This window comes from Triturus cristatus, chromosome 10 (assembly GCF_964204655.1).
Source record: "Triturus cristatus chromosome 10, aTriCri1.1, whole genome shotgun sequence".
Taxonomy (NCBI): domain Eukaryota; kingdom Metazoa; phylum Chordata; class Amphibia; order Caudata; family Salamandridae; genus Triturus; species Triturus cristatus.
This window is the reverse complement of record NC_140593.1, coordinates 784,642,103-784,665,139: the sequence shown is the minus strand read 5'-3', so window position 1 is coordinate 784,665,139 and position 23,037 is coordinate 784,642,103. Positions and strand designations below refer to the sequence as shown.

The following is a 23,037-nucleotide window of genomic DNA, read 5'->3' as shown; positions in this document are numbered from 1 at the left end:
CCACCCAGGGGTCCAGCAACGTGTCTGCTGTGTGGCAGCCTGGGCAGTTTCAGAGCAGACGTGGATTGTAGGTTAGTTGTAGGAAGGCATCTCTAAGATGCCCTCTGGGGTGCTTGGTACAATAAATCGCACACTGGCATCAGTGTGGGTTTAATGTGCTGAGAAGTTTGATACCAAACATCCCAGTCTTTAGTGTTGCCATTATGGTGCTGTGGAGCTCGTGTTTGACCTAGGTACTGTAGGGGCACAGGGCTCCTGCTCCTGTGCCCACACCATTGGCATAAGGCACCCAGCTAGAGGGGTGACTGAGGTATGCCATGGCAGTGTAGGTGATGGGCATGGCACACAGGGATGTGTGCCATGTCGACTTTGTTTTGGTCTTGCACACAAACACTCAGCCTGCAGAGGGTGGGTGTGAGTGAGTGAGTGAGTGAGTATAAGGGTACAGGGCCTCTAAGGGTGGCACAAGGTGTGCTGCAGCTCTTCGAGGCCTTCCTTGGTCACAAAGCCCTGGGTACTTAGGGTACCATTTACTAGGGGCTGACATGTGGCCAGGTTTTGCCAATTTGGGTTTGGTTTGTTTTAGGGGAGGAACATAGGCCCTGGGCACCTGATTGGCAGGGGTCCAGGGCACACTCAGTCAAAGTACATTCAGCAATTCATCAAAAAGTGGGGGCATACCATGCAAGAAAGATGGAACTTTCTCACACCTGTCATACCTAGCTAATAGGCCCTGCGTGTTGGCAATGCACCAGTGATTAGCAGCAGGACCAGCTACCCTTTTACCAGATGCATCAATATGCTTATATTCATTATCTGGGGAGGTGCATCCCCAGATGCCTGCGAGTTTGCTCTTTTGCGAGCTTTTGAAACTATCGTGGAATCTAGAGGGAGCGGTCCTTTAATAAAAACCACATCAGAGGGTGATTGTTTATATATTTTATCAACCCTAGGTGTTAAAATTTGTGCACGAACAGGGTCCTTAAAAATGGCGTCTGCATATCTCATCATGCCTTTTAATAAAGGTAGGTGCCGGACTTGTCCTTTGATGCGGAAGGTTTCTGCTTCGAAGGGGAATCTTCTTTTGAAATGTAGGATTTTAGCTCGAGCCAGATGCGTTTTTTGAAGAGGAATGTTTCGGGTCCAAAGACAATCTGTCTCGGCTCAATCCCGAGCCGGAAGGCTTGAACACTGGTTTTGGTGCCGGGCCCAAAGGCGGGGCATCAGAAAAGTAGTCTCCGTGCCAACCAAGGCCCGAAGGCAGAGGTGGTGCCGAAGCCTTATGTTTGGTAAAAGATAGTTTTTGAGGTATGAGGCTTTGGAACTCAAGACACCCTGTCCCACTGGAATGTCTTCTGAATCCAACTCAATCTCTAGGTCGGAATTAGAATCTGGGACCAAGAAGGCCTCCTCTTCTTTCACAGCTGCTGCTTCTTCCTGTTTGGATTCTTCACCGAAGATATCCTGAGTGTGTGAGTGCCTTGGTTTTGCATTTCTCGTTGTCGAGCCCAACGATATTGGAATCTTTTTCGACCTGAACGAACAGTCCTCAGTCTTCTTCCTTGTGCTTCGGTGATCAGCATAAGTTGCATACCTGGTGTAGATCGGTGCGAGGGTACTTAGAGTGGCACAGAGGCCAAAATTGAAACTGAGTTTGTTCCATCGGCAGAGGGGTGGATCGACACGGCTAGGCCTTAAGGCCACCCACAATGTTTTGGACGAAAGATCAGACTTTCCCGATTGGATACGGGGAGAGGAGAAAACGCGTACGATAATACCGAAGGGTAGTGTGAATTACTCACGGAGGGGAACCTGAAGGACGGTTTCAGCCAGCAGCGCAGCAATACAAGCCCCAACTCGATGGTGGAAAAAACAATCTAACAATGGAGTCGATGCCCATGGGCACTATCACGGAAAGGAGTCACCTTACCTCATGGCTAGGTAAGACTTCTAAGAAAAACAACTTGCAAACATATGGACCCAACACTAGATGACAGGAGTATGCAAAAAATAATGTGCATCTACAGCACACATGCCTCGGACATATAGTGCCTGGCAAAAATGTGAGAAAAGACTATCCTACACTGCAGGTAAATTGTTAACATAACTAGAAAATCAAACGTAAGCAACGCTCATTAATTAGGCAAGTTGGGACTCCAGAATTACTGGCTACTCATGGATGCAGTATCAAATCTAGCTTTAGTCATGCTGCAAGAGAGTATTTTCTTCACTTTTCTTTTGCAGCCGACATTAATAGAATTATATTAGCCATGTAGGTTTTAACCTAGTCGCTTTTTAGTTCATTTAAAATGAAAAAACAAATGCAACTTAGTCATAGCTTGTGTCCGAATTAATGAAAATAAGCAAATATAGCCAAATTTAGACCAAGTGAGATACAAGAAATTCTTGTTTAGGCTAAGGAAAGATAACAACCCATTCAGTTTGAAACAAATTGTTTTGTAGATGCGCAAAATGTGCATACAACTAAATCAAGGCCAAAAATCCTGAAGTCCTAAGTCTCAACTAACTGCACTCAGAGTGATCCGAGGCATGCCCATTTACTAATTCCCCCTCACCTGTACTTCTGTAAACGGCAGGCATAGAGAAGCAATAAGGGGATTTCAAAATAACATCTGCGTAGTCACTCAAGACAAGCTTAGAGTCTACATCAATACCCACATTTTAACTTTAGATGAAACTTTTCCGGGCATAAAAACAATGTGGTGGAATTAAGTACAGCACGAAGAAGCTAACATTTTTAGATTTAAAGCCTACTAATTGATGAAATACAATTTGGTAAACTGAAGCAATTACCAATCAGTACTTTAAAAAATGAAATAAAAAGAAACCTACCTTCTGTGGTCTCTGCTTCCAGATTTCGACCTAAAATTAAATGAAATCAGTTTTTGTTAATCTCCATTTAAAGCAAAATCAACACAGGAACAAAAGGTAGGATGTTTTTTAGAAAGTATTTCCGGGGAAGTGTTAAGAATTAGTTACTTGCTAAGTAAGGCTTTTTTGATTAGCCCTCACCAACACATACAATTGTGCCTCTCAATAAAAGGACTTCAGAATGCTTTGCAACTTTCTCCCATTCCTAAATACAATTGGTGTTCTCACAACCCTATTGATCTCCTCATGTGACCGTCTTGATGACAGCTTAGCTATCAGAAAAGTGGCCCTAATCTGATAGACTATCTGCAGATTCCTTATCTAAGGATATTTCCCCAAGTACCAGTCTGGATTCTGAAGTTTGAGCACGTCTGATGCGATATAAGCACTATTCCAGCACGTGGATGTCTTTTCCTTTTTGTGCCTTTACACATCAGGAGCCACAATGAAAACAGACAACTGGTATAAATTTCTAAGGCTTTTAGAGGGGTGATCCTTAAACTAACGAATTTGCTGGGTGTGGAGAATGGGAGAGTTGGTAAGTAATCTGTGGCTAGCTACAGTGTCGCAGATTCCTAACCTTAGAATAGATTCCCAAGCAATGCTGCAACGGAGAAGGGTCTATGAAACCGAATAAAACCAGGAAGTCATTCAAGACCGAACGAGCAAAGTGCTTGGTAAATGTGTGCAGAGATGCTCATGTAGCTGCCTGATGTCCAGGACGGGAACTCTGCAAGCTATTACAGCGGTCACAGACATAGCAATGGTGGAATGAGCACGCACGCCCTCAGGGTGTTGCTTCTTAGCAAATTGAAAGAAGCCAGCTCTCTATACACTACACCAAAATGAGGTATAGCGTGCACAAAGTCCAGTGGCACCCCAAAGGTGGGCAGAGGTAAAAGTAGATAGAACCTTACTCTGTGGTAGTGTGGGTGAACAGTAAGGCTTTATCAGAGGGTAGTATTAAGAATGTTGTACACACTCCTCAGGAACCAAGTTATGTCACACACGCAGAGACTTAACTTGGACCAATTTGTTTGTAAAAAAAAAAAAATACTTAGTTATATTTAATTTCTAGAACCAAGCAAGCCGGACACAGGTTTAGTGTAAACTGTACTTTAAGGCAAGTTCAACAATACAAGCAAGCTGAATGAAAAGGTCTTTGTTACAGGTTTGTAAATCTTTTTACTACAGTGGAAAGGAGTAGTTTCTTACCTGTAACTCCAGTTCTGTAGTAGGGGTATCTGTTATAGTCATAATCTATGAATAGTCCCGCCCATGTGCGGGGACCCCGGAGCAATCAAAAATATCTCTTAAGCTGTCCTGCATTTGCAAACCTGCAAAGACACTTAAGAGACAGACAAAATAATACAGCCTAATTACAATATGGCTGCACTGGCCAGCACTTCCTCTGAAGTGAACACAAAAGCCAAAATAAAGTTTAAATGTCATTTTTATTCACATCTGACATGTTCCTTTATTATCTCACACTCCCTTCACCAAAATCCCTTTAAACAATAGAGAGGCAGGGGTGGACAGACAAGCCCTATAGGCTGTCATTTTGTGTCTGCTAAAGGGATACCGTGCCTTTAAGAAACTCTCCAGAGACCCCCGGTATCCCAGGATGCACAGCCAAAGCAAGTTACTTTCAGTTCTTTTTGAAGGTGTATAACAACAGGCCTGGTACTGACAGTTTACTCCACCGGGGAGGAGGGAGGGTCGCTTATGACTATAACAGAGATACCCCTACTACAGAACTGGAGTTACAGGTAAGAAACTACTCCTCCTGTAGTAGGGGATCTCTGTGTATAGTCATAATCTATGAATAGAATGGCAAGCCCATCCCCAACCAACAAACAGCGGTGGAGTAAAAAACCAAACACTAACAAATTACTGTGCAAACAAATTCCTCAGCGAAGCCTGTCCAACCTGCGCATCTGCCCTAGCATCAGAATCCAGGCAGTAATGCTTTGAAAACGTATGGACCGACTTCCAGGTGGCAGCCTTACAAATGTCAGCAATTGGAACATTCCTAAGCAAAGCTGTAGTCGCTGCTTTGCCTCTAGTCGAATGTGCTGTAGGCTTACCCCCTAACGTCTTATTAGCTTTCTGATAACAAAGCTGAATACAGGACACAATCCATCCGGAGAGGGACCGTGTTGAGGTAGCTAGACCAGTTCTTACCGAACCATAATTCACAAACAGTGGATCCGACCTGCGGATGCCTTTTGTCTTATCAAGATAGAAGGTCAACACCCTACGCACAGCAAGTGAACGCAGAGACCTCTCCGCCGGAGAGAAGGGATGCTGAAAAAACGTAGGCAAAGTTATCATTTGATTCACATGGAAATCAGATATCACTTTAGGTAAAAACTTAGGATGAGTACGCATTACCACTTTAGAAGCATGGAATACAGTATACGGCTCTTGACAACACAGAGCCTGAATCTCACTTACTCACCTGGCTGATGTAATCGCCACAAGGAAAAACAGCCTTCCAGTACAAATCCTGCAAGGAGGCATTATGAAAAGGCTCAAAAGGCTCCCTCAATAATCTGGACAACACCACATTCAACTCCCATGGTGGAGAAGGTCGTCTAACAGGGGGGGGAACACCTTACGCAAACCTTCCAAAAAATCTGTAACCACAGGCATTTGGAAAAATGAGGTTTGGGAAGGGCCCTTTCTATACGCAGTCAAAGCTGCGAGACGAACCCTGATAGACTGAAAATTAAGCCCAGAGTGAGCCAACTGCAGCAGATAAGGCAGAATAACATCTTCTCTACAGGATGTAGGGTCAACGTCCTTTGCCCTGCACCATAAGCAAAATCTCTTCCACTTATAGGCATAAGAATTTCTCGTAGACGGTCTCTGCCTCTTTCAGTATACCCATACAGTCCCGAGGCAGATTCAAGTGTCCATATCGCACTAACTCAGGAGCCAGGCTGCCAAACTCCAGGACGAGAGATTGGGGGAACCATCTGTCATCCGAACCTCGTGAGAAGGTCCGGCCGACATGGCAGGCGCCTGTGCGGAATAACAGACCGGTGAAGAAGGTCGGTGAACCACCAGTGCCTCGACCCCTCCAGAGCCAACAGGATCATCCTGGCTCTGGATCGCGACAGCTCGATCAGCACCGCCGATATCAGGGGAAAGGGTGGAAAGGCGTAGAGAAAGCCGTTAGACCAGCTAATCCAGAGAGCTTTCCCCAGCGTCCCTGGTCGGAAGTACCTGGACGCGAAGTCGCAGCCTCTTCCGGAGCGCCCCACTCTGCGAAGACGTCTATCAGCACGTCGCCGTTTAGCACCCACTCGTGATTCTCCTGAACGAGCCTGCTGAGCGCAACGGCTTGGGCATTCTGCACTCCCAGCAAACGGGTAGCCGTGATCGGTAGGTTCCTGGTCACCAGCCAATACCAGATGGCCTGCGCCTCCCGAGACAGCATGCGTGAACGGGAGCCCCCCTGCTTGTAGATGCAATACATGGAAGTAGGATTGTCCGTCTGAACGAGCAGGGAGTCTGCCTTGAAGGAGGGATGGAACGCCTTCAGGGCCAAGGGTACTGCTCTGAGTTTCCCAAAAGATTGATGTGGTAAGTCATCTCCGTCTGCGACCATACCCCCTGTGAAGAGGGCCCGACTGAGGAGATTGTCCCCCGAACACCACCACTGCAGCGACTGAAGAGCATGCAGAGACAGCCGAATCTCGTCGTCACAAGCCCCTCCGATGGAGCGGTTACAAGGGCCTGAGCCTACCGAAGGAGTGACCATCGTCTTTCCTCCGAAGGAGACACGCTTACTGACAGCGTAGAGATGGAGGCCGCCACGTACTATATGCACTGGAACGGCGCCGGGACCGACTTGGACATGGTGACGTGCCACCCCAGCTTGTTCAAGAGAACGCACGTCTGGAGGGAGTGCGCTTGCGCTTCTGAGAAGGAGTGTGCCCTGACCAACCAATCGTCAGAGACGAGACCTGCCCCACCGTCGGGAGGGGGGGGGAGGGGGGGGGGGGGGAGGGTAATAATACAAGAACTCGAGCCCTACGAAGGATCGAAGAGCGTCTCCCCTCCGAAGGGCACACAGCCGATGAGTCACGACAGACCTCGTGAGGTCGGTGCGGAGGCCCAAACGAAGTAAGAGAGAGAGTCCAAGTGAAATGCAGGCGCGCTACCTGAAAGTAGCTGCCTTGATCAACCAGCCGTTCAGAAACGGATAGACAAAGCCACTGTGACTCTCATATGCGCAGCCACCACGGCCTAGCGTATGGAACATTCCGAGGTGTCGGCTGCAGGCCGAAAGGAGGCACAAAGCAATGATAATGGCCGTTGCCCACTGTGAAAAACAGGAACTCGCGATATTTTCCCCGCTGCATAGTCAGTCACCCTGAGGAGGTTGAGGGGAAACCTAATGCAGACACCTCCACCGGAATGTACTACTCTTTGATCCCACGAGTCGGCTTGTCGCCCGCCGAACATGGGTCCAAACTCGGTCATGTCTCCCTTGCACGCTAGAAGGAACAGTGAGTACCATCCCTTTCCAGTACGTCCCAGAGGAGCCGAGTCTATCTTCCTTTACTGGAAGATGGCGGTGGCCTCCTTCTACAACTCGCGCACAGAGCGCGATTGAGGTGGAGGGAGCGCTGGAGGGAAACCGGAAGAGTCGCACGGCAGTGAGCCCCAAAATGACTCAATGGCGGCCCGAGACCGCAGAAACAAAATCTGGGAGGCATAACGCCACTGGAGAGGACGGACGGCCTTAAGCCGCTCTCCCTGCCCCTCCCAACCGTCAAAGCCTCAGCCTTGGCCTTCATGCGGGCCACCTCGCTATCCGCATGGGAGCACAAGAGTTGCGGCAGACAAGGAGAGTAGAAACACACTGCTGCGCCGCAGGCTGCAGAGATTCCGTCGAAGACAAGAATGTCGCCGTAGAACAAACCCACGGCAAACCCGGGATGCGCCTGAAGCGAAATATCTGCTGCAGAGCCTAAGAATATATATATATATATATATCCGCAACCATCATGCCCTGTAGACTATCCCTGTCTCTGGGCAGGAGATCCACACGTCGGTGAAGGAACGCACACAGGGATCACCACAACGGCCCAGCCAGAGGTTCGTAAGAACAGGAGAGCACCTCTCCCTATTCATGTAAGAGGCATCCCTGGCATGCCTGACCCGAGAACTTCCATAACGGTGACGACGGGACCTTATGGAAGACAGCGGATTCCATGGGACCGCCGCCCCCACACGAGACCTCGTGCTAGGGACATCAAGATTCCACGGAGGGGGGGGGGGGTTCTCCGGCCGAGGCGCCACAGGCCCCCCGGTGAGTAGGAGATGAGCCGGAGAGAATTCTGCGGCATCCCCGTGGTATCACCCGTGGGGGCGGAGCAGGAGGCGACCAAGATGGTGAGCCGGTACGCAGACACTGCTAAGCGAAGGGACCAAAGTCCCGCGCTTCCGAGCGGACCACGTGTAAGTAGCCCCAGACTCCGAAGGGTCTCTCGGCGCCAGCTCAGCGTCGAGAGTCGACGCGGACGGGAAAACGAAGTCCCCGCCTATGATGATAGGCCCACAACAGAGCGAGGTCCAGAACAGGACCTAGACCTCGAGCGCCAGTAATGACCCCTCGACGTCACCCATGACCTCACCATTACTGCGACGTCATCAGCACTGCGACGGCACCACCACAGCGGTGTCGAACCTCCTTCTGCACCTTGACGCCAAGCATCGTCGTCTCGGCGTCCAGCCATGCAGCGGCGTCCAGCCATGCAGCGGCGTCCAGCCATGCAGCGGCGTCCAGCCATGCAGCGGCGTCCAGCCATGCAGCGGCGTCCAGCCATGCAGCGGCGTCCAGCCATGCAGCGGCGTCCAGCCATGCAGCGGCGTCCAGCCATGCAGCGGCGTCCAGCCATGCAGCGGCGTCCAGCCATGCAGCGGCGTCCAGCCATGCAGCGGCGTCCAGCCATGCAGCGGCGTCCAGTCAAACAGCGACGCCATGGCTCTCGACGCCATGGCTCTCGACGCCATGGCTCTCGACGCCATGGCTCTCGACGCCATGGCTCTCGACGCCATGGCTCTCGACGCCATGGCTCTCGACGCCATGGCTCTCGACGCCATGGCTCTCGACGCCATGGCTCTCGACGCCATGGCTCTCGACGCCATGGCTCTCGACGCCATGGCTCTCGACGCCATGGCTCTCGACGTCATGGCTCTCGACGTCATGGCTCTCGACGTCATGGCTCTCGACGTCATGGCTCTCGACGTCATGGCTCTCGACGTCATGGCTCTCGACGTCATGGCTCTCGACGTCATGGCTAAGCAGCCTCCTTGACGTGGGCCTTTTCTTGGGTCGACGGAGAGCATTGGCGTCATACCTGCTCTCGACGTCGCCGTCCTCGATGCTGACCGGAAAACGCGCCATACTGCAGGCGCGTTCCTACTGGGGAAAGCCCCCGAGGCCACAGCATGGGACGTGGTAGAGGACCTACCCTCTCCTTACCCAGGGGCTGAAGAAGAAGCCTAAACAGGTGTCAAAGACATAAGACACAGGCAAGCACAGAAGACAAACTCTGTGAGCTTCAGCTTTGGCCTTTATGTCCTACCGCAGTCAAAGCACTTGTCCGATTCTATAGAGGCAAGCAAACTGCAGAAATTCTGCCAAAAAACCGCAGCAGAATGTAGAGAAAGGCCAAAGACGTCGAATGAAACTTCAAATCCAGAAAAAAAATCACTCAAAATGAATAAAAGCTCAAAAAATGAAGAGCTAATGCTCCAGGGTCCTGCTAGCAGGAGCCGGAAAAAAGAACTGAAAGTAACTTGCTTTGGCTGTGCATCCTGGGATACCGGGGGTCTCTGGAGAGTTTCTTAAAGGCACGGTATCCCTTTAGCAGACACATAATGACAGCCTATAGGGCTTGTCTGTCCACCCCTGCCTCTCTATTGTTTAAAGGGATTTTGGTGAAGGGAGTGTGAGATAATAAAGGAACATGTCAGATGTGAATAAAAATGACATTTAAACTTTATTTTGGCTTTTGTGTTCACTTCAGAGGAAGTGCTGGCCAGTGCAGCCATATTGTAATTAGGCTGTATTATTTTGTCTGTCTCTTAAGTGTCTTTGCAGGTTTGCAAATGCAGGACAGCTTAAGAGATATTTTTGATTGCTCCGGGGTCCCCGCACATGGGCGGGACTATTCATAGATTATGACTATACACAGAGATCCCCTACTACAGAACTACCGTTAGATTACTTTTCAGATTACTTTATGGATTACTTTTTCTACTCCGCGCGGGGACACTCCAGGGAGTAGCCGCGGGCTCTATAAAGTATGCTTTTAACATAACTCAGTGTGATATGCCTAGATATAACACTGGGAAATTTCCTAGAGAAAAATTTAAGTAAAGCAGTTTTTAAAGTTTTCATGCAAAACAAACTCCACACAAATTTTTTCGCAAGAAAGCAGTCAATGCAGTCCTAGGGGAGAAAATGAGGTTATCGGTTTCAAGGTAAGTACTTAAGTTTGGGAGTTTAATTCCAGGGGTTAGAATCAAGATTTTTCCCCCCCCCCCAGGGTCATGGATGCACTCTGAGCACCCTGAGCGGCACTAGGACAGCCGGGTGTAGAGTGCTGAGGCTTAATGTTACCCAGTGGGGGAGAGGGGGCCTCGGGTTGGTGGCTGCTCACTGGCAGGCCACAAGTTGTAGGAGCAAAGCTCCTAGTGTTAGGCTCAGGGCAAAGGGGGGGGGGGGGGGGGGGGGGGAGTCCAAGTTAGCACCCAAAGTACACCCACAGCTGCGCAGGGGCTGCTGGGTGCTGGTTTCGCATCCGGTGCCCTGTTGGTTTCAATGAGGATTCTCCGGTTGCAACAAAGACTGCATGCTCAGGGACTAAGATCTTCTGGAGGCGACCACCAGTTGGAGAGGTAAGTTGGGATGCCTGGGGATGCTGGGAGACAGTCAGTTGGGCCACCCAAGGCCGTGAGATGTCGGGTGCAGGAGTGTCTTTAGGCGTCACATTTTCTTACCACCTCCGGTTGGGGAAGGAGTAATTCCCAGAAAGGGGCTGCAGGCATTGTTTGGAGATTCGACACCGGATAAGAGATCACATCTCAGGTCAGGATCACAGGGGAGACCTCCTTGTGATGTTGGGCCACTAACTTAGGCTGTTGGCGTCGGGTGAAGACTCGTGTATTTGGCCGGAGCCAGAGTCTGTTGGTAAGCAAATCCGGTACTCACGGGAGACAAAGTCTTAGGTTTGGAAGGCAGGGCAGGTACTTCAGATCCTTGAGGGCTGCTGGCTGGAGGACACACCGGGATTTCGCTGGAGCAGTGAAAGGTGGGGACAGGATGGATCGGCTCGGGCCAAGTCAGTGGGCGTCCTACTCCTCTTAGTTCAGCACTGCTTCTTCGATCCTTCTCTTCTTCTGGTAGTTTGTCTGTGGAGGCAAGGTTCGGGGCTGCCCCTAATAACTAGATTTAGGGGCGCTACAGGTGAGAAAAGGTCGGGACCAATGGGTCCCTTACTTTGGTTGGGTACCCCCCCCATTGTGCTACCCTCCAGCGGGAGGGGGGCTTTTGCCTCTCTCTGGCTGGGTCTCCCCATCTACAAGACAGCAGGGACAGAGTTGTGCTTCTCCTCACCTGCCCCACCTGAGGGGTGTGATTGGCAACAGTAGGCACTCCTCCCTTTCTCACTTTGTTTTCCCGCAGATTCTCCCACCCAAAGGTGGGGTCAGAACTGGTGGGGGCCAATTGCTGAAAGCAGCAAATGGCTGGAGTAGCTCAAAGGCAGCAAGCCTTTGAAGCTTCCCCTTCGTGGACCCTGCCCATCCTGGGGGAGAAGGCTTGGCACCTCTAACCAGGAGGTGCATGTAGGAAAGTGGCTCTGTATATACTGTTCCCAAATAGGTACAGTGTGTACAGAGTCCACAGCCCCCCAGAGGTTTGGCAGAGGTAAAGTTAGATATAACCTTACTCTCAAGTTGTAGCTTGGTCGAGCAGTAAGGCAGTATCAGAGGACAGTGTAAAGCATTTGTTGTACACACCGTCAGCAAATGAATTCACACACTCAAGAACTGAACTCTAGGCCAATGGATTGTACATAAAAATATATGGTTGTTTTATTTTAGAACCAACAATAGGTATCAAAATATACTTTCTCAGAATGAGATGCTTTAGTTAAATACTTTGCAAGAGGCAATTGACTTGGAATGCACTAGTTACAGTTTGTTGCAATAGGCAACACAATAATACATTGAGCTCAATGGGAATTTTAAGTTATATGCAATTGATTACTTTCAGGATTACTTTTCTAACTCCAGGACTGGATCCTAGATTCAGTCCTGCAACAGTTCTTGGAAACGAGTAAATACGTTTTAGTTACTGTTGTGATTGATTTTTAAGCAATATTTTGCCATTTTAAAAGTTGACACTTCGAAACCTTTTCTAATCAAATTACCAATGTTATCCTATGGGAGGAATATCACTTAGCAGGTTAAGTAAGGTTATTGTTACTTTTTCTAGGTCAGAGTTGGATCCTGGATCCAGCACGAGTGTACCACCTGTAAGCAGTTGAGAAACTGCGTTTAAGTTACACAGGCAATTTTAAAGGAATATTTATAAAAGTTTTGCAAAATCGACACTTTTAGAAGAAATTTCACAGAAAAACAGTCAATGGTATCCTATGGAAGAAAATTCAAATTACGAGTAAAGTATGTTCTTGTTACTTTTGTAATCCAGTGCTGGGCTCCTAGGCTCAGTACTGGGACATCTATCTAAAACAGGTAAGTAATTACGTTTTCACAGTTGGTACGATTTTTAAAGAATATTTGTAGTTTGCAAAAATCGACACTTAGAAGAAATTTCTCAGAAAAACAGTCAATGGTTTCCAATGGGAGAAAATTGAGTTAGTGGTAAGTACGGTCGTAAGTACTTTTCAGGGTCACTGCTGGACACCAAGATGCAGCACGGGGATCTCTCCTAATAACAGGTGGGTATTTCAGTTTTCGTTACTCGGTTGATTTTAGGTGAATTTTAAAGTTTAGAAACTGCACACTTAAAAGAATTTTCAAGTGAAACCAGCCAATGTTATCTATGGAAGAAAAGTGAGTTATCGGCTTTTGGGTAAGTACTCGACTGGCAGAGTTGAGATTCTGGGCATAGACTCGGGGGTCTCCCAGGGTCAAGTAAGTATAGCTGTTACACCCTCAGCGGCACTGGGGCGGCTGGGTGCAGAGTTAGTTAGGCCAAATGTTATCCTGTGGGAGGCAGGGGGGCCTTGGTTGGTGGCTGCTGACTAGCAGGCCACGCAGCTGTGGGAGCTGGGCTCCTGGTCACTTGCTCAGGGCAAATGGGGAAGTCGTTAGGCGTAGAAGTTGCACTGCCAGGGCCACTCGGGCTGGGTGCAGGGTGCTTTTGAGCCTTCGGGCGCTAAATGGATTACAATGGAAAAGCTCAAGGACGAACAAAGGCTGCAAGCTGGGGGACGAAGATTCTTCAGGTGAGACCACCACTTCAAGAGGTAAGTTCGGTAGTTGGAGGATAGGTAGGTACCCAGGAGTCGGGCACAGGGGGCCGCAGGGGTGTCTTTTGGTGTCAGGAAATCTTACCCTCTGTTGATCGTGGTTGGGGGTCCCTGGTTCTGAGGCTGCAGGCATCGTCACGAGCGTCGAGGTGAGTCCTTGGGTGCCGGATTCGGGGTCACAGTCGCCGGGGGGGCGCCCTCAGGGTCTTTGTCCACTCCAGCACAGGCCAGGCTTGACGGGTGCAGAGTGTGCAGGGTTCGCGGTTCCGGGCTAATGCCAGGGGTTAGATACTTGCTTTGAGCAGAGCCACTGCTCCTGGGAGTCCCAGGTGCTCAGAGTCACAAGGTAGCCAGGTCCTCCGGGGTTTGTGAGGTTGCTGGCCACAGGAGGTGCCGGGATTTCACAGGAGCAGGTTCGAGGGTCAACAGGCAGGTATGGCTGGGGCCAAAGCAGTTGGTGTCTTCCTCTTAGCAGCTGCACGGCAGGTCTTCTTTCTTCTCGATCTTCTTTCCTGTTTTGGACTCTGAGGAAGGAAGGTTCAGGGTGCCCCTAAATACTACATTTAGGGGCCTTACAGGTAGGTAAAGGGCAGGGACCACTGGGTCCCTGTCCTGGGTGGGTACACCCCCTATCCTGCCACTCTCCTGTGGGAGGGGGGCAGTGGCCTAGTCCCGATTGGGCAGGGCTCCCCATCTTCAAGATGGCGAGAGCCCGAGGATGTGTTTCACCTCGCCTCCTCCACCTGAGGTGTGGGGTTGGCAGAGGCTGGCACACCCCCTGTCCTTCCTTGGGGTTTCCGGCCAGTCTCCCCGCCAGAGTGGGTGTTTAGAACCAGTAGGGGCCAGTTGCTGAGTACAGCACGTGGCCTGGAGAAGCTCACAAAGGCGGCATGCCTCTGAAGCTTCCCCTGCCCATCCTGGGGGAGGACACCTAGCACCTCGCCCAGGATGTGCATTGTTGCAGGCCCAGGAGAGCGGATGGCTCTCTACCCAGGGGTCCAGTAACATGTCTGCTGTGTGACAGCCTAGGCAGCCCCTCAGACCAGACGTGGATTGTAGGTTAGGTTCAGGGGGCATCTCTAAGATGCCCTCTGTCGTGCATTGTATATTAAATCCCACACTGGCATCAGTGCGGGTTTAATGTGCTGAGAAGTTTGATACCAAACTTCGCAGTCTTCAGTGTTGCCATCATGGTGCTGTGGAGTTAGTGTTTGACAAGCTCCCAGCACCATATACTCTTAAATGGCAGCACTGCCCAAGAATGGACCTGGGTAGTGTAGGGGCACAGGGCTCATGCTCCTGTGCCCACACCACTGGCATAGGGCACCTAGCTAGAGGGGTGGCTGATGCATGCCAGGGCAGTGTAGGTTGTGGGCATGGCACACAGGGATGTGTGCAATGTCGACTTTGTTTTGTCTTGTACCCAGACACTCAGCCTCCAAGGGCAGTGTGTTTGTGTTAGGGTACAGGGCCTCTAAGGGTGGACAATAAGTGCTGCAGCCCTTAGAGGCCTTCCCTGGTCACAAGGTCCTGGGTACCATTTACCAAGGGCTGACATGTGGCCAGGGTTTGCCAATTTGGGTTTTAGGGACTGAACATAGGCACCCCATTCCCACTCCTTCTCTTATGAGACCGGAGGTAGGTCCCTACACCCCTCCCACTACACTGGGACTTTTATGGGTCAATCTACTCTATTCAGTGCTTATAACTGAGGCGTATAGCCCTGGAAAATAACTGGGATTACAGGTAAGTAACTTATCCTTCTTACTTCCTGAACACAACCAGTCAAATGGCAGGGGTCAGTCTGTGCATACCTCCATTGTTCCTTTCACTAAGTGCTATGTTGCACAAAAACACTAACGCCCCATCAGGGATAGTAAACGCGATATATGTTGCACTAGAATACAGGAATTGTGCATATTTATTAGGTAGGCTGCATATGGATTAATTAGCAAAAATCTTTAGTGCAGCATTGTTCCTCCTTAAGGCATTTATTTCTAAAAAGAGTCCACAGAAGCATCTTTTGTTATGAAACAATTATACGAGCAGCGTTATAACATGCATACCTACAATGCATCTCGGATTATTACAAACTGGGGGTCAATGTCAATGGCTCTATATGATGAATGAATACAAGGCCTCCCCCTCATGCCCCCGTTGGGAGTGGATACCCAGTTAATGTGGGGTAATTCCCTTCAAGAAAACAGCGGCAAGTATCAGACTTGTTCCAAATAATCCTGCAGTGTGACATAATGAATATGCTACTTACCAGTGTGCATCTGTTCTTGGCATGTAGGGCTGCTGACATTCATATCTGTGCATAGATCGCCGCCTAGTGTTGGGTCCGGATGTTTGCACGTTGTTGTCCTGGAAGAGTCTTCGAAGTATCCTTGGATAGGTGACTCCTCCCATGGACTACAGTGCGCATGGGCATCCTCTCCATCCTCAGATTGTTTTTCGCCATTGTGGCAGTGATGGAGTAGATACAGAAAGTGATGACCATGCTTGCAATAATTCTGAGAGCTGCAGCTGCGACAGGCGCCGGGGAGGAGGGAGGGCGATATGAATGTCAGCAGCCCTACATGCCAAGAACAGATGCACACTGGTAAGTAGCATATTCAGTTCGAGGCATGTGGGCTGCTGAATTCATATCTGTGCATAGAATACATAGCAGTGCCCTCTATTGGCGGCGGCTACCCGTGCCAGCTGCAGCGGTCTGAAAAAGTGTTTTGAGAACAGCCTGTCCTACAGCTGCCTGCTGTTTTGACTGCACATCTACGCAATAGTGTTTTGTAAATGTGTGTGTAGTGGACCATGTGGCTGCTCTGCATATATCATGCAGGGGAATATTTCCTAGGAAGGCCATGGAAGCCCCCAACTTGCGTGTTGAGTGGGCTCGTGGTGGAATAGTTAATGTGCGTTTTGCCTTTTGATAACAGATTTGAATACACTTAACTATCCATCTGGCTATCCCTGCTTTGGAGATGGCGTTACCTTTGTGGTGTGGGGCAAAGGCAACGAATAGTTGTTTTGTCTTCCTGAAGGGTTTAGTCCTGTCGATGTAGTACATGAGGGCCCTCCGTACATCTAGTGTATGTAATGCCCGCTCTGCAACAGTTTGTGGGTTTTGGAAGAAAACGGGCAGTTCAATAGTCTGGTTCATGTGGAACTGCGATATTACTTTGGGCATGAATTTGGGGTTGGTACGTAGTACGACCCTGTTGGCGTGAACCTGAATAAATGGCTCTTGAACGGTTAGTGCCTGGAGTTCACTAACTCTTCTTAGGGAAGTGATCGCTACCAGGAAGGCTACTTTCCAGGTAAGGAATTGAATCTCGCATGAGTGTAGAGGTTCAAAGGGTGGACCCATCAGGCGTGTGAGGACCAAGTTGAGGTTCCACATTGGAGCCGGTGGGTGACTAGGTGGAATGACTCGTTTGAGTCCTTCCAAGAATGCTTTGATGGCAGGCACTCTGAATAGAGAGAGGTGCTGCCTGGTTTGCAGATAGGCTGATATTGCGGTCAAATGGACACGTATAGAGGTGTACGCCAGATTGCATCGGTATAGGTGTAAGAGGTAACATATGATGTCGTGGATGGATGCGTCCAGCGGGTTAATGTCATTATTACCGCAATAAATGACGAACCTTTTCCATTTGGCTGCATAGCAAGCTCTTGTAGTGGGTCTCCTGGCCTCCTTGATGATGTCCATGCAGTCAGGTGGCAGATTGAGATAGCCAAACTCTAGGACTTCAGGAGCCAGATCGCCAGGTTCAGCTGTTGCGGATCTGGGTGCTGAACCTCTCCATGGTTCTGCGTCAAATGCGCGGGTTTGATCCGCAGCCTTTGATGCGGTACCACGGAAAGTTCGAGGAAGGTGGTGTACCACGGCTGGCGTGCCCACGTGGGAGCAACTAGGACGAGTGTCAGGGAGTGTTGTCGGAGTTTGCGAGCCACCAGCGGTATCAACGGTGCTGGGGGAAAAGCGTACGCAAATCTGCCGGACCAGTTCATCCATATCGCATTGCCCTGCGACTGCGGATGTGGGAATCTGGCGGCGAAGCTTTGGCATTTTGCGTTTTCGCTTGTCGCGAATAGGTCTATCTCTGGGTGACCCCACTGCTGGAAGTACGGTTGGAGTACTGATGGGTGTAACTCCCACTCGTGCATCTGGTGGCTGTGTCTGCTGAGCAGATCCGCCATCTGGTTGTCCTTGCCGGGGAGGTGTTCTGCCATGAGGAACATGTTCCTCTGAATGGCCCACTTCCACATGCTCTGAGCCAGATGAGACAACTGTGGAGAGTGTGTCCCTCCCTGTTTCTGTATGTAGTACATTGCGGTCATGTTGTCCGTCCGGATCAACACGACCTTGTTGCACAGATGTACTTTGAAAGCCTTCATGGCCAGGAAGATTGCCATCAGTTCCAGAAGGTTGATGTGCATCTTCTTCTGTTGTGTCGTCCATAGTCCCTGCACTGTGTAGTGTAGTACATGAGCTCCCCATCCCTGGAGAGACGCGTCCGCTGTCAGTACTATTTGTGGAACAGGCTCTTGGAACGGTCGCCCCTTGCAAAGGTTTTGTGGATTCCACCAATGCAGAGAGTTGTATGCCCGACCGCTCACCAACACTAGGTCTTTCAACTGTCCTTGAGCCTGATTCCACTGACGTGCTAGGCACTCCTGAAGTGGGCGCATATGTAATCTCGCGTGCGGGACTATGAAGATGCAGGAGGCCATCATGCCTATCAACTGCATAAACACTCGCGCTGGAAGCGAGTGATTGGGTTTGAACTTGGAGATCAGCAGTTGTATGCTGTTGATCCTCACTAAACTTGGCTGAGCTGAGGCCGCCAGAGTGTCTATAGTCGCGCCCAGGTACTGTTGTACGTGTGCGGGCTGGAGATGGGACTTTGGGTAATTTAGTGAGAATCCCAGACTGTGAAGAAGGTGAATGGTGCGGGACATATGGCTTGCACATTGCTGGGCCGACTTCGCTTGAACGAGCCAGTCGTCTAGGTAGGGGTAGACGTGTATATGCTGCCTCCGTAAGTGTGCTGCCACCGTAGCTAGGCACTTCGTGAAAACCCTGGGCGCTGTTGTCACGCCGAAGGGAAGGACTTTGAACTGATAGTGCTGTCCCTGAACAGTAAACCTGAGGTATTTTTTGTGTGAGGGGTGGATGGGTATGTGGAAGTACGCATCCTTGAGGTCCAGTGATGCTAGGAAGTCTCCCTGCTTGAGAAGCGGAAGGACTTGCTGTAGAGTGAGCATGTGAAAGTGCTCTGAAAGAATGTACTGGTTCAGGGGTCTCAGGTCTAATATAGGCCTGAGCGACCCGTCCTTTTTTGGAATTAAGAAGTAGAGGGAGTAAACCCCCGTGCCCTGCTCGTGGATGGGTACGAGCTCGATAGCGCCTTTTAGAAGCATACTTTCTACCTCTTGCTGTAAGAGCGTTAAGTGCTCTGAGGACATAGGACGGTTTCTTGGTGGTATTGTGGGTGGAGTGGAAGTTAACTCCAGACAGTAACCGTGTTTTATAATATCTTTGACCCACCTGTCCGTGGTGATGGAGTTCCACGTGGACAGGAACCGTTGTAGCCTTCCCCCGACAGGTGTTATGTGGTCGGGAGGAAGGGAGAGGGCGTCACTGCTTGTTCTTGGGGGAGGACCTGGTGTTGCCGTAGCCACGTCCTCTGCCCTTGGTACTGGAGCCACGATAGCCACCTCGGGTGTTCTTATCGTAGGTGGTCTGCGTATTACCCTTGTTATATGTTTGTTGTGACCCCTGTCCTCTACCTGCCCCCTTGTTTCCGGGGCGACGAAAGGAGCCGCTCCGAAAGGACTGAGTTTGTAGGGCGCCCATGGACTTTGCAGTGTCCGTGTCCTTTTTTATCTTCTCGAGGGTGGTGTCAACCTCAGGTCCGAACAAAAAGTCGGGGTTGACGGGCTGATTAAGTATATTGTTTTGTACCTCAGGCTTGAATCCTGAGATACGTAGCCAGGCGTGACGTCGTAGGATGACGCTAGTGTTGATGGCCCTGGCAGCCGTGTCTGCAGCGTCTAGTGCACATTTAATGGCAGCATTTGTGAGTAGCTGTCCCTCTCTGATAAGGATTTCTGCACCTTCTTTGTAGGGGTCAGGGAGGTGCTGAAGAAGTTGCTCCAGTGTGTCATAGTGCGCTCTATCGTAGCGAGCGAGGAGCGCTTGAGTGTTAGCTATGCGCCATATGTTTGCAGCTTGTGCGGCAACTCGCTTGCCGGAGGTCTCTAGCACCTTGGACTCTTTGTCCGGGGGAGGAGCGTCACCCGTTGTCTGCGAGTGTGCCCTCTTGCGGGCATTCGCCACAACGATGGAGTCGAGTGGTAATTGGCCTCTGATGTAAGTAGGATCCCCAGGTGCTGATCTGTATTTTTTATCGATCCTGGGGTTTATCACTCGTGCCCTGGTGGGTTCCTTGAAAATGTCAGTGGCTGGCTTGAGGACCCCCTTCAACATTGGCAGAGTCTTTACATGTCTTTCTGAGGATGCAAAGGTGTCCATTAGAAAGTCATCTTCGATGATATCAGAGTGAAGCTGTACATCATGGTTGTTTGCCGCACGTTCAATCAGAGCGTTGAACGCCGCAGTATCCTCTGTGGGTGATGTTTTTGGCCCATATAGTTGTGTGTCCTGTGCATCAAGAGGTGCACTGGGGTCTGCAGGGTCGCCCCAAGTTTGGTCAGGGTCCTGCTGGTCATCAGGGTCCGTGTCCACATGGTAGGGGACTTGTTCATCCAAGTAGTCCCCCAATGCATCCGTGTCGGAGCGTGTGGGGGAGGCCCGGTGTGGATCCTGGTAGGGTGAATAGAAGGGTTCATACAGGAGAGGTTCTGAGTCCACAGGCAGCTTCCTCTTTAGCGGGATCCTGAAAGGTTCCAATGGCGGTTCCGAAGTTATCCTTCGGCCGTGGAGAATCATCCTGCCAGTGTCGGCGTCGATGACGTGTGACGGAGACGGCTCGACAGGTGTAACCGCAGTTTTGGTGACCTGTGTCCTGAGTTGAAACGCCTTCGGGATTGTGGGTGGAGGCAAGCCGAAGGTAATGCTGGTCGGCACCGACGAAACCGCCGGAGCCGAACCGGAACCCGACGGGTCCTGGAGGGCGTCCTTGGATCTGCAGCCTGGCATCGCGCCAGGCCGTACTCGGGGCGCCTTAGAGGTCGTGGCCCCCGCCAGGGTCGTCGAGGCGGCTGCAGATATCTTCTGCGCCCGTGGCGCATCGAGTCGAGGTGCGGAGATCACCGTCGACGTCTTCGACACGTGAGGTTTTGGTGTCGTCGAGGGAGTGCTGCGAGGCGTAGCAGGCGGGACGGCCCTCGGTGTCGGTGGCGTCGACGCCGGTAACCGGGCAGGTTTGTCGGCGCCGATGACCTTCCTCCGTTTGTCGACTCCCATGTCGCCCGTCTCGAGTTCGGCACCGAAGTCTCTCTTGGTGCGGTCGGTGCCGACCCGGTGCGCTGGCGTCGAAGGTGTTGAAGGCCTCGATCCGACTAGCGCCACTTTCAGTTTCGGTTTCGTAGGAACCTGAGCAGCTTTCGGTTTCGGTTTCGTGGAAGGGAAACCAGCTGGCTTAAGCGGTAATGGCTGCCGCTGAACGTCCGAGGCCGGGCCCGAGGGCGGGGCCGAAGGACTGCGTGATAGGTCTCGGGTAAGGCCCGAAGGCGATCCCTCGACCGGAGCCATAGTCTGTGGCGCTGGTGAAATTTCGGTCTGAACAGGTAGGCCTTGTTCATCATCGGAGCTACTCTCTTCGGCTCCTAAGGCCTCCTCGTCGTCTCCTACCTCGGTGTCGTCTTCACCTCTGTGGAAGAGTGACTCGTCGGCCTCGTCCGATCCGGGTTCGTGTTCGTGTTCGGAAACGGGACTGGAGGGTAAGACTTCTACTTCTTCGACGTCGTCAGCCTCGTCGAAGATGTCAGCTGGGGCCGGTGCCGCGTGCTGCGCTTCGAGCCTCGCCGCTCGACGATTCCGCAGAGTCTTCTTTGAACGGAACCGGGCACAGGCCATACATGTCGATTCGTCGTGGTCCGGCGAAAGGCATTTGTTGCACACCGGATGGACGTCGATGTGTGGGTACTTCGCATTGCATACCGGACACCTTTTGAATGGCGTCCTGGATTCCATCGTCGAAGTAGAGTCGATGGACAGGCAAATGCGAACAAAGTCGGTGCTGAAAGTTAGTAAACTAACAAAAAGTATCGAAACCCGATCGATAAACAGTACCGACGCGAACTAAAGGCCTTGTGGCCTCGACAAAAGTTTTTCCTAACTTGAGCTAAGATAGCACATCCGAACCCAATGGCGGAAAAAAACAATCTGAGGATGGAGAGGATGCCCATGCGCACTGTAGTCCATGGGAGGAGTCACCTATCCAAGGATACTTCGAAGACTCTTCCAGGACAACAACGTGCAAACATCCGGACCCAACACTAGGCGGCGATCTATGCACAGATATGAATTCAGCAGCCCACATGCCTCGAACATTGCATTCCCACTTTGGCACTCACGTCTTTGGGGGAAGTGACTTATTCGCATCCCACCCTGACAAAAGCCCAGGACCATCTTTAGGCCAATAGAAAGGGCTGAAACATGTTGGTGTCTAGTTTAGGATCATAAGACCATTACATCCTCTAGCCATACTACCATTTTTAACCTGGCCTCCCTCTCCACTAATAAAGGATACTTTTGGATTGGGTGAGGAATTTTATCTTTAAACGTTACGCCCACCCCATACACAATATCTTCATAAGGGCTACCTGAAATATGGTTGAGCCCACCCGACTTTAAGGAGTTGGGGTGAGCCGATGATAAAGCAGGTCACTATTAGAGTGAGGGCTATAATAAGAAAAGTGTCTCTTTCCCTTCTCACCCACAACAGTGTGTCGGGGTAAGACTGGCGTAGAACGAAAAGTTTCTTACCTGTCGGTGTAGTTTTGCAGCTTGAAGATCTTTCTGGATTCACTATGCTGTGCATTATTCCGCGATCTTGTGGTTGGGTCCGGATTCGTAGTCTTTTTTTTTTTTTTTTTTTTTGTAGCCCAGGTGGGCGTCGACGTCCACCATTTGGTGCACCTCCCGTGACGTCGTCGTGCTTCCTGCGGAAGTCCCACCTTTGGGGCGCCATCTTCGGGTTCTTTTTTCCCTGTTTTTTTTTTTTTTTTTTAACCCTAGGCGATTGATTAATCCCTTTGTCCATATTTCTGTACGTATCCACTTTTTTGATCCTATCCATTTCACCCCCTCTTCCTCCAGCCTCATCTTCCTGGCGGAGGTGGGTGGGTTCGCTAGTGAATCCAGAAAGATCTTCAAGCTGCAAAACTACACCGACAGGTAAGAAACTTTTCGTTTTGCAGCGTGAATCTTTCTGGATTCACTATGCTGTGCATAGATTTTGTAGCGGTTTTCCTATTTTTGTGGTGGCTGGGTGGAAGATGATCGCTGGTCGTTGAAAATGTGTTGTAGCACCTTCTGTCCGACCTGTGCTTCCTTATTCATTTGAATGTCCACGCAGTAGTGCTTTGTGAACGTGTGCACAGATGCCCAAGTTGCCGCGAGACAAATGTCTTGGATGGGCGTGTTTGC

The 23,037-nt window shown here is 50.5% G+C and overlaps 1 protein-coding gene across 4 annotated transcripts in view; it reads right to left on the bottom strand.

The window, feature by feature from the left end:
- Positions 1-23,037, bottom strand: part of LOC146789998 (putative RNA-binding protein Luc7-like 1) — a 183,268-nt gene that overhangs the window by 70,537 nt on the left and 89,694 nt on the right. For all 4 annotated transcript variants that reach the window (XM_085628318.1, XM_085628320.1, XM_085628317.1 and 1 more), the window contains one exon: positions 2,854-2,883. In XM_085628318.1, the coding sequence (XP_085484444.1) occupies positions 2,854-2,883 (30 nt within the window). The remainder of the gene's footprint in view (positions 1-2,853; positions 2,884-23,037) is intronic.